This window comes from Brachyhypopomus gauderio, chromosome 2 (genome assembly GCF_052324685.1).
Source record: "Brachyhypopomus gauderio isolate BG-103 chromosome 2, BGAUD_0.2, whole genome shotgun sequence".
NCBI classification, from domain to species: domain Eukaryota; kingdom Metazoa; phylum Chordata; class Actinopteri; order Gymnotiformes; family Hypopomidae; genus Brachyhypopomus; species Brachyhypopomus gauderio.
Genome location: NC_135212.1, coordinates 26440380 through 26452414, shown reverse-complemented (window position 1 = coordinate 26452414; position 12035 = coordinate 26440380). Strand labels below are relative to the sequence as shown.

General features: G+C 53.9%; 1 protein-coding gene across 1 annotated transcript in view; it reads right to left on the bottom strand.

Moving 5' to 3' along the window:
* Positions 1–11619, bottom strand: part of gse1b (Gse1 coiled-coil protein b) — a 26671-nt gene extending 15052 nt beyond the window's left edge. Inside the window, 12 exon segments of the mRNA XM_076997322.1 lie at positions 7101–7261; positions 7446–7632; positions 7776–7905; positions 8633–8708; positions 8710–8783; positions 8785–8820; positions 8822–8866; positions 8868–8894; positions 8896–8966; positions 8969–9206; positions 9208–9480; positions 9482–11619. Coding sequence (XP_076853437.1) covers positions 7101–7261; positions 7446–7632; positions 7776–7905; positions 8633–8708; positions 8710–8783; positions 8785–8820; positions 8822–8866; positions 8868–8894; positions 8896–8966; positions 8969–9206; positions 9208–9480; positions 9482–11131 — 2968 coding nt within the window. The 5' untranslated portion in view covers positions 11132–11619.
* Positions 11620–12035: the final 416 nt, after the last annotated feature.

Below are 12035 nucleotides of genomic sequence, written 5' to 3'. Positions count from 1 at the left end.
CAAATCAATTAAACATTAACAGGATATTGTAACTATATATGATATGTTAACATTTAGCAAAGTTCTAACTCTTTCTCTCTCTCTCTCTCTCTCTCTCTCTCTCTCTCTCTCTCTCTCTCTCTCTCTCTCTCTCTCTCTCGCTCGCTCTCTCCACCTCCAGAGACACACTGTCTCTGCTCTGAATAACACATGACTTCAACTGGGCTAAACTGGCTGTGAGCTCGTGGAGAGATGTGTGGATGAGACGTGTGGTCTCGTTGAACAAAGACACACAGACTTCATGGCTCCACACTGTCACTGTCTGCTTGTGTCCGCTGTTAAAGAACACAACAGGGCCAATCTTCTCCACAGGCCGGGCTGGGGCACAGCCTAGCAGAAGTACTCAGAGCTCTGACTCGGTCTCTTCTAGCACTGGACAAGAGACTTTGTCTCAGGATGGACGGGAAGCCCAATGCCAATACCAGCAGGCCATCCAGTCTCCTTAATACCTGTGTGTTCCCTACCTACACGTGAACACCTGCCTGTTCTCTATAGTGGCTCACAGAGTTCCACACATGCCAGCACACTAAATCTTCCAGAGTTTATTCTTTCTAACGCAAACACACCCACTCCCCTACTACGGCTCTCACTTTTGACATAACCCTAGTCTTCATTGTCATGCACAGGTTGTGTGTGTGTGTGTGTGTGTGTGTGTGTGTGTGTGTGTGTGTGTGTGTGTGTGTGTGTGTGTGTGTGTGTGTGTGTGTGTTCCTGGCATATGCTGGTGTCATCACATCAGACCTGCTTAGCACATATTTCAAGCTGCAGCAGTCACCTTATTCACCAATATCTCCAGGAGCAATTGCTCATGAACTCCAGGCTGTGAGTGCAGCGGTCTGTAGTCACTCCTGCAGATTATGTTCAAGGCATGGATAATTAGCTAATTTGGTAATCAGGTGCATAACAGCAGGAAAACACACACTAAACAGGGTAGATCTCTGTCCTTCCAGGATGGGAACAGCCCATTAGCGAGGGCTGAGTGTTAGTGACGGGGTGGGGGACTCGGGACCTGCACACTCGGAGCCCAGAGGAAATATGGTACGAGCTGTTAAGCCAAACCATGTGCTCCTGCAGTCAACAGCACTTAGTGTACTGAGGGCAGATAGGAGCTCACGTTAACAGGGGCCACTGAAGTGTGTGTGTGTGTGTGTGTGTGTGTGTGTGTGTGTGTGTGTGTGTGTGTGTGTGTGTGTGTGTGTGTGTGTGTGTGTGTGTGTGAAGTACCACATGAGCAGGAACAGACTTTCAACAGGAAAGGCTGGTAAAAAAGAGCCCAACTCTTTTCCAAGGGGAGAGCGAGAGGAAAAACAAATTTCTGCCACTGGCTTCAGGTTTGTCCGAGCACCAAACAGCACACCAAAGCCCCTCCCACAGAGTGCCTCCTCCCTACATACCAACCATGACACACACACACAGACGCTCGTTCTCATTCCGAGCGCCCTGTCGGGCATTGTCTTCAGTAAGCTGTGTATCCAGTGCCCACACAGAGGGAGGTCCGGTGTCCAGTGGGAGACACGCACAGAGAGATGGGCAGGGGGAGACACACACAGAAGGAGCAAGAAAGATGGAGAGAGAGAATTAGAGAGGAGAGAGAGAATGAAGGAGAAGGATGTTCCTGGCCTCCTGCCAGCACTAGAAATCAGCACAGTGTTCTGAGAGGGATTGAAGACTATGGCCAAGGTCAGGATGGGCTGCCAAGTCTCAGGGCCCCAGTCCGGGAGGCCTGAAAGGCTGGGGCCTGGGCCAAGAGCACCAGCCCCCAAGACACCCCCAGCCCCGAGGCACCCCAGCCCCCGAGGCACCCCAGCCCCGAGGCACCCCCAGCCCAAAGCCCATAGATACTCCCCCACTTCTACACATCTTACACCCCCCAATCCCAGTCCCCGAGATAACTCTCCATTCCTACACCCTACACACCCCCACACAGAGACCCCCTGCCCCTCCCAGGTCCCCAGCAAACCCAGCCCCTAAGACCCCCCCATCCCAGTGCTGAGCTGTTTGCTGGCTACAGTCAAACTCCAGGTTAGAGGACAATGGCTGGATGGCACAGAAAGAGGTTCACACGGGACCAGAGACTCCTCCATTCATTCAGTTCGACTGGAGTTCAGAAGAACACAACAACAGAGACTGAAACCTGCCAAGAGTGTGCACGCATGCGCACACACACATGCACACACGCATGCGCACACACACATGCACACACGCATGCACACGCATGCACACACACAGGTTAAAAAGACCACCATTCAAGCAGCAGTGCAGTGGAGAAGGCTCCTAAATCCTTCAACCGTCGTCTTGTCCACACTGTGCACACGTGCAGCTGATAAGCACACTCCAGCTCCAAGCTGTATGAACTTCATCCCACGCTAGTCATTCCCTTCTGCCAGCAGAGAGCCCACGATGACCCTGTGTACTCCAAGACAGAATGTAGCCATGAAGTCGTCCACCTGTGTGACCTCTGATCTCATTCATGCACACATCTTTTCATTTTCCCCTGATGCCCGACACCTGGCGACACACACACACACACACACACACACACACACACACACACACACACACACACACACACACACACACACACACACACACACAGCAAAGCTAAAGCTATCTATCAAATCTACAGATTCCTACAAAACAGAGGGCCCCACTTAAGGCAGGAGGTGCTGCTGCAGGTCTGGGCTCTGCTGTGGATGTGTTTAATCCACCTAAGCTCTCTGCTGCAGGGGTCTGGGGGCGTCAGCGTGTGCTGGGTTAGCAATGGGGCTCTGGGGAGGTCTCTGCAGTTGCATCAAAGATCAAAAGGGCATTTTGTGTTCCAGTCCTCCTGTGACTCACTGTCAGCAGTGCAGTCAAGTTTTTTCAAGGCAGCCTGAGCTCCAGGTCCCTGGAGAGTCAGGAGAGAGAGGGAGAGGGAGAGGTAGAAGGAGAGAGAGAGAGGGAGAGGGAGGAAGAGAGAGAGAGTGAGCGAGGAAGAGATAGAGTGAGAGAGAGGGAGGGGAGAGAGGGAGAAATAGGCAGAGAGAGAGCACGCCAGCATCATTCCCCATGGTCCCAGTGCCGTCTCACTGCACCGTGACTGTCGGGAGACCCACTGAATGCATCGACGCTGCAAGTGAGCAGCTTGAAGACCCACGAAACGCCATGCAGGACAACTCGGCACTCCCGCATCTGAATAAAGTCACACACTTCACTCCTACAGACACGTGCAAGGAAGGCTTAAACAACGAAACACATGACTGTGTGACTCCACAGTCTCCGTAGCCAACCGCATGCCATCAGCAAACCGACTGCTTCAAAGGGGCTGAAGCCGATCAGGCAGCCGCAGTCTCGTCAGGCGCAGACTGACCTCCTCCTGGGCTGCCCTGACCCACTAGGGCAGTGGTTCTCAAACTTTTTCTATCTTTTCCCACCTCAGAAGAAGGGGAAATTCCACCTGTCCCATATCACCCAAACAAAATGGTAATAAAATACAAATGGGGGGTGGCGATCGTGATTTGTTGATGGTGGGGGGGGGGGGGGGGGGGTGGGGGTAATTTGTTAACGGGGGGGGGGGTGGCGATTGTGATTTGTTGGGGGGGTGGCAAATTCATTAAAGGGCCGGATCTGGTTCACACTGTTCCGCAGACATTTTAAACATCCGGGGCTTATGCAAAACGAACAGGCATTAAAACGACAGGCTTAAAAAGGTTCATTTCTTCCAATTGCTTGCGCCCCACCGGCAATACCCATGCGCCCCACACTTTGAGAAACGCAGCACTAGGGTCACACCATTCAATGACTCTGGGCAACAATACAGAAAATGCAATAATATATACAAAAACGGTAGCAACACTACGGCCATTTTATCACATGATTCCTTGATCTGTTAGAGTAACGTTAAAAAACACATATCTCTGTTAGAATGTTCTGGATGGACCTCTGGACCAATAATGAGATGGATTGTGCTACTTTTTTTCTTTCAGTTTCTCATAGTCTCTTCAAATCCAGAGGGTCTCTTTAATTGCTCTTAGAGGTGGAGTGTTAGCACCATTCTGATGACATATCAGAGCGCCCAAACATCACAATGAGGCGGAGTGAGATCAGCCAAAGCAAAGACATCTGAGTCATAGAGAACCATGACACAAAGGTTCATGCATACAGAACATTTAGTGTTCTGGAGGTTAGCTGGATGCAGGAACACACAAAAATGTATTCAAGACAAATTAAGATATCTTAAGGATTCCTGTTTTTAATACACGTAGAAATAGGATTAAAAAACACAACACATGCGAGAGTACGTGAGCGCACACACACACACGCACACACACACTGAAGCATCCAGGCTCGAGCAGCTCCACAGAAGACTTCTTTCTCCTCCGAATCTGGATGGATCCTCTTTCCGTCTCTTGGCCAAGTTAAGACAAACAGCTCTCCCACCATCCATCCATCCAGCCCCATTCATAGCGCCTCACGCCTCCCCCGAGCTAACCACCCACCTACCCAGACAGCTCAGTTCCAGCGAGCCTCGCTCGTCTAACCTCTCCACATAAATGTGAACCAACTTCCAGGAGCTTGGAAGTAAATCCCCTGAAACTCTGCAGGATCTGGGCCGAGACGCACAAGCTGAGCCTCCCGAGCTGTTGCCAGCACCATCAGGACACGCCATTTTGTCTGGGCAGCCCGAGAAGACAGCTGTTCTCCTCTGGAGGAGAGGGAACCAGCAAGGTGATGCTGGCCAACGAGCTGATGCAGTGTTGTCCTAACCACCAGGATGAGGGGCAGACGCTGGACCTAGATGGTTTGGTTTGTATTGACGGTGTCTGGAGGGTTGAGTAATATGGTCATTTTTGAAACGGGCAAGGGCTTATTAGTCTTTGTTGAGAGAGCAACGCATGAACCATGTAAATCAGAAGGGTAATATGCCCTGGTAAGTTCAGTGCTGGCATAATAAAGCAATCGAGTTCATGCTTACACACACACGGATGCATGCACACACACACCTGGACATATACACACACAGTCACATGTGCATGCTTGTTTGGGATTTTGGGCTCCTTGTCTGACCTCAGCATCCGAGCCTTGTGCATGGAGTCATCACAAATGCCTCATGGAAAATGTAGTATTTCCTGCTCTTGGGTGGATTATGCAGAATGAATGAGAAATAGATCACATCCCCAGCACTAGATCAAATTACACTGCACAAAAACTTTGCATACAAACCAGTGAAAGTCTAGAGAAATCTTACATTTACGAAACTGAAATTAATGACAGGTTTGTGTCTGTCTGTGTCTATTAGAGTAGGCTGACTGTGTGCAGACCACCATGTGTTTAAATCTCCTCCACGCGTTATTAATCATTAAACACAATTCCGCCAACACCTGCACAGAGCTGCTGCCATGCCAAATACCTCATTGACTGCATATTGCATAATTGCATATTCACAAGGTTTGCTGTCATTACAGGACAGCTCACACGTGCTCGCATGCACACAGAAAACCCAAACACATACAGATTCCGTCCCTTCTCATCGTCCTTCTGGTGGGAGCACAACACACACACACACACACACACACACACACACACACACACACACACACACACACACACCATCCATTTAGTCCACTTCTTTCTCGTATCGGTGGAATGTGCTTTTATGTTCATATGCAAGACTGCACAACACTCACACTCCTGGCAGGAAGTCATGTAACTAGCTGGTAATCCCTAAATTGGTGCAGTTCTTCAACGTGCACCAAATGTGAACAACTAGTGTGAGTTCACTCTGCCCAGGTGGACGTGTTGGTACTAAAGACAGGAGTGCTATGACATAATGCTACATCATCTATTCTGCGCTCACTGGTGCCACCCTCAGGCCAGGTGTGCAACGTGTAATTGTGATGGAAATCCAGGCATAAGTGATCTCTATATATAAAGTGTATATGTACGTGCTTCTGTCTCCTCACAAGCACGTGTGCCCCGCGTGTCCCTACCCAGGAGAACACGCAGCAGAGCAGGAGACACACGCATGGAGAAGAAAAACATAACAGCACGTGATGAGCTGCATGTCATGGGCAAAATACAAACAACAAGGCTGAAAGTTGACAACAAAAAATCAGGGGGGAAAATTTTTACAGTGAAAAAGTGTGAGCTTAGGAATGAGGGGAGGGGAGGAGAGGAGGAGAGGAGGAGAGGAAGAAGGGAGGAGAGGAGGGGAGGAAGAGGGGAGGAGGGGAGGAGAGGAGGAGGGGAAGAGGGGAGGAGAGGAGGAGAGGAGGAGAGGAAGAGGGGAGGAGAGGAGGAGAGGAGGAGAGAAGGAGAGGAAGAAGGGAGGAGAGAAGGAGAGGAAGAGAGGAGGAGAGGAGGAGAGGAAGAGGGGAGGAGAGGAGGAGAGGAGGAGAGGAGGAGAGAAGGAGGGGAAGAGAGGAAGAGAAGAAGAGGGGAAGAGAGGAGGAGGAGCAGATGTGCAACTCCTACGCACGAGTGAGGACAGCCGTGCTTCAGTGCAGATCACATATCACTGTGGGACGCAGCACCTGTTTCCTCCTACCACGAGCGCCATTAGTACAAACCCCCCTCACCCTCCCCCTCCCCCTCTCTCTACCTCCCCCCCCCTCTCCCTTCCTCCCTCCCTCCCCCACTCCCTCCCACTCTATCTCCCTCCCTCCCTCTCCCTACAACTCTTCCTCTGCTTGTCCGCTAACTTCAAGCATTAGATCATGGCTTGGCCTCAGGGCAAAAACACCTTGACATCAAGCGCTACTGCCCCCTTGAGTCTCCCACCCCCCACACCTGGCCCCGGGCTAGCAAGCCCAGGTCCCAATGGCCAAGCGGGGGTATAAGAGGATATGAAGTGTGGAGGGAGGCCAATCACAGAGCTGAGAGCGAAAGCAGAAGACCAGCCCTCACACTTTCTGCCTCTAATCATTTTTTTTGCTTAAGATGAAACACAACAGCTGGTGTTTCCAGCAAGTCCCGTCTCTGGTGCGCCCACTCACAGAAGCAATACGCATGCACGTTCCCTCTCTATCTCCCTCTCACACGCAGACACACACACACCCACACACACAGATGCTCGTGCTCACGGCTGACGTGCTCAGACAGCTCCTGCATGACCGCGTTAGCGTCTCCCCTCCACCACTGGCCGCGTTCACCCCGGAGTCCAGAGGCCCGGGCGGGCCACCCGCACACTCGTTCAGCGAGGAGCCAGTTCCCGCACGTCCCCTCCTCCTGTGTCGCACCCCCGCTGTCGGAGGCAGACGTACGAATGGCTTCACACTTACCCAGTGCCAGATTACCAAACAGGCAGGGTAAGCACGGGCCTATGGGGCCCCGTATCTTTCAAGCACGCCATAAATATTGTTGAGCGATAAAAAATGAAAAACACATTAGAAGACAATTGGCAAGGAGGGTCCCAGGAGTTCGCCTGCCTAGGGGGCTCCACAGGGTCTGATTCAGCACCGCACGTAGCAGCCCGGCCAAACAGCTGCAGGTGGGGGAAGCCGGCCGGCCGGCCGAGACGTGCCAAGTACCCGCCGCCTGTCGCTGGGAGCTCCTTACGAATCGCGGCGGGGCGCAAACCCAAACACTCGCTGAGCTGCAGCCGAGCATAAATCTCTGCATTTAACAGCGCGCACAGATCATTTCTGATTGTTTATACCACATTCACTCCTTGGCTTCATCGTCTCTTCTATAGTTGCGCAACACTTTACTTGCACATGCATGCACACGAGCACACACACTCAGAAGAGAACGTGCACCTGTAGCGTGTCTTTTAAGGCTGGCCCCTCCGTCCAGGTTACCATGGGGGTGTGCCAACACCAGATGTGCATACTGCCCTGCTTCCCCAGACAGCCTCCCCCACCCGAGGGCCTGGAGGTTCAGGCAGGCCTGCCCAGAGGAGAGTCCAGCAGGGGCTGGCACAGGGCAGAAGAGCCCAGCCAAACACTCAAGCCCAGCAGGGTGGAGACTTCACGGGAGCAGTGTCAAAGTAAACAACAACCGAACTGGCTCATCCTTCACAATCACAGAGTAAAATCACAGAGCCAAAAGTGCCACACACACTCACACACACACACACACACACACACATCACAAGCTCTCTTCCTACATACATACCCACACAGATTCTCTCTCTCTCTCTGTAAACTGCATAACCACTTCATCATGCATTCTTACCTTGCACCCTGTGTGAACACACTCTCAACTCTCTCTTTTACATACACACACCCAGGAGACGAACACAGCCCGGCCCGATACCAAGTGTGTCCCAGGTTGTTCTCAAAGGCAGTTTCAGCACAGGAACCCAGCAACCCACTCCACAATGTTCATCATCTCTTATCTCTGCTTAGGATGGACTTCCTTGCAGTGCTACAGGACACAGGCTGGGTCAGGAACGTTAAACAGCATTCAGAGAGCTTGGCTCTTCAGCTCCCCAATGTTGGACCACCGGCGGAAGACGCAGTTTTCCCCTGCGGTCCCCATAAACGTTATTGCCCCCACAAACACTGCATTTCCTGCTGAGCGGGTGACAGAATGCCAAGACCAGTAAATGGGCCGAGCACAGTGCAGTGGAGCCGGCTGACGCGTACACCAGAGTTGGACAGCGTGTGTTTACCTTGTGTTTGGTGGCCGGGAGCCCCGCTCGGTCCAGTCCGCCGTCACGCTTCATGTTCTGGCCGGCCAGCACCATGCTTACATTCCACGCAGGAGCCGATGGTGAGTTGCTCGCCGTCGTCCACCACCAGGGTGCGGCTGACCCGCGGGGCGGTACAGGAAGACGGGCAGCCTGGCGACGCTCACCGCCCCGCAGGCCCAAGGGCCTCCTCTTTTCCCGCCGGCAGAAGAAGCTAGACGAAGGAGTCGCAGCTGTACTGGCGGGGACCAGGGGCTGCTGGACGGGCCCGGACCCGAGCCCTCGTGCTGAGCCCACTGGCTCAGCAGATCGTGTAGCAGAGGGCGCAGGCGGCCACCAGGCCGGTGGCGTCGGCCGGGCGAGCGCGGGGTGCGGGCGGGAGCATGGCGAGGGAGGGGAAGAAGGGTTCCTTCTCCCCGCACCGCCCGGGGGGGTTGACGTGCAGCTGGTGCTCCGCCCCCACCGAGAGCTCCGCCCCACAAAGGTAGCAGACCGAGGCGTGACCCGTGGCCGCCTCCACCCGAACGGAGCCGGGGACGGCGGTCTGCGCTACGGTCGGGGCGGCGGGGGGGGAGCGCTCCTCTACTGGCCTGGTGGTATCTGCCCAGGAAGGGGCTGACAGAAGCGATGAGCTCCTCGCTGAGGCAGAGACGATATGCCGCCCAGATGTCCTCCAGGATGAGGTAGCAGGCGGCACAGCAGTGCACCTGCCCCTCGCGCATGGCACGGGCGTTAGGCGGGCACGGCAGCTGGTTTATGAAGGGGAAGTACATCACACCTCGTGCCTTACCCGCCCCGGCCCGGGCGTGCGCCGGCCTGACCTCTCGCCCCGCAGTCCTGCCCGCACAGGTAGCAGGCCTCCCTAGCAGGCAGAGCGGCCAGCGGGTGGTCCAGGGGCTGGATCTTGGTCACGAGGTCCGACTGGGATTTGGGCGGGAGGCCCGACGGGGAGAGGGCGTCGGCGGTGGCCACGTTGAGCGGCACCACGTACAGACGCTGGAGCACGGGCACGTCGGCCAGCTCGAAGCCCCGCCACTGCTGCATGAGAGCCGAGTGGCAGCTGTCACACACCAGCGTGCAGCCGCCCGGGCTGAGGGGCACGGCGCCCGGCGGGGGCGTGTGGAGCCACAGGAAGGGAAAGAAGGGCTCGTCCGCCGCTCTCTCCTGCTTCTGCACGCACACCTTGAAGCGCCTCCCCGGGGACAGCCTGCCGCCGCAGATGTAGCACGCGCACTCATCGACGGACAGTCCGGGCTGGTACTTGGCTACCTGTGCCCTTTCTGTCTGGCCGTCGCGTGGAGGAGCCCCGCGCTCAGCGGCGCACCGCGCGCTCTCCCGCTCGTCGTCACTCGTTATGTTAATCTCGTTGCTGTCAGACGCGTCGGAGTCGCCGGGCGCGTGGAAGTGGTGGAGAGCGGAGCGCCTCGCGGGGATGTCGGCGTCTTGCAGGGAGGTGACCTGCGTGTCAGCGGGTGACAGGGGCGAACTCACACCCGCAACATCTGCGCCTTTACGGCCCGGGCGAAAGAGGAGCTGCTGCAGTCTCGCGTTACAGCTGCTGTCGGCTGTGGGCAGGCGCGGGGCGGCATGTTTGGCATTGCGCTCCGGTAGCCACTGCTTGTTGCGGATAATGAGTCCAATGTCTTGCACAGGTGTCTCGACAGAAGGGCCGTCATATCCTCGCGGTGCCAGACTCTCCTGGAACTGGGCCAGGGACTGAGACACATGATTCACAATTTTAGATGCGCGCCTGGGCGCCAAAACGCTCTCCGTTTTCGGCAATTCCTGAGCGGCGTAAATACTGACGGGATAACGTATCACCCGCTGTGAATCAGGACTGTTTTTAACACTGACGTTGGGTTTTCTAGTACCGTCCTTGCACACTTTGCTAACCGCAGAAGCTTTGAGATGCTTGTCCTTATTCCCACCTCTGTCCACTATATCCAACTCCTGATCTGACATGTTTTCGTTATCGGAGAAAGAGGAGAAATCCGAATCGTTGCCGTCGCAGTTCTGACTGCCCACACTGACTCTTCGCTCCAGGTCGTAGGTGACGTTCCACTCTTGGGGGATCCGCCGGGAGTCGCACTGATACGGCCTCTTCAGCCAGTACATGCGCTTCTCCACGGGCGTGCGGCTGCGCTCGAACGAGCTCCACTGTTCCCCGAGGAAACAGTGGCACACGGCGCACACCACAGCCTGGCCGTCCGCGCTGATCTCCTCCGCGCCGGGTGCTGCCTCCTGGCTTTGTAAGAACGGGAAAAACGGACCATTCTCTCCTTGATATTTAACTTGCAACTTCAGCTCTTTACCCGCGGTAACTCCGCTTCCGCATATAAAACAATGAACTAATATCATGCCGTTACGAGTCGGTTTGCACGCGTTGGCCGGCGGTGCGCTCTCCTCCCCGGGCACAGCTGCAGCCATGAGCCGGTGTTTCCTCGATATCGGCGCTGCGTCCTTATCGCGGAGTTCGTTCATTTTACACGCGGAGCCGCATCCATATCAAAAAGTTATGACAACGGCGCTATGATTCAGAACGTGGCACCGTAATTTGTAGTTTACATTTACTCACACGTGTAAGACAAACACAAGTTTAAACTTCAGGTTAGTAATCTCGTTCAGCGACCGCCAGTTCTTCATTTGGAGGTATTCCGAAAAAGAGGAAAATCCCACGAAAGCGCACGCAGTTCTGAAGAAAGAAGCGACGTTTCGTATCTCGTCCAGCCGTGTGTGTTCCAGTGAAAATCCGTGAGTAATTTGAGAAGAAAACTCCGGTTAAGAGTCGCGGGTCGCCTGTGCTCCGGCGAACTTTCCTGCGCTCTGCAAACTTTGGCTGCTAACTTGCTCACACTGTACACAGCGCCATCTCCAATTTACTGGATCCGTTTGAGGGAACCACAACACGGCTCCCACGTTCCTGCAGCGCGCTCGCTCGCCCTAGCAGTGAGCCACCGGCTGTCTCCTAACATCTGTCTCTTAACATCTGTCTCCTAACATCTGTCTTGTGAAATGACCACCAAGAGAACAGGAGCGCAACTCCACCGCCCGTCTTATTATCTTAAATAAAAGATCAAAACCTCGAGAACTGACGTGTATTTTCACTTTCTCAACATGGAACCTACCTTAACACGTTACTTTTAAGGTTGAGCGGTATCCTCATTTCCTGTCAGTGTGTAATTATAACTCAGGATGTACTGGCAGCAAGTACAATGAAAAATCGTGTTTCAGTGAAAAATATGATGTCCAACGAGTATACGATCATTCCATACAAACGCGCAAACAGGAACTAACATGTCAGAATTGCGCTTGTAATAAATGTAATAGGCACTGCATTTGGTCTGAATGATCTACTTTATTCCTTTATTTATTACTTTTCAAACAA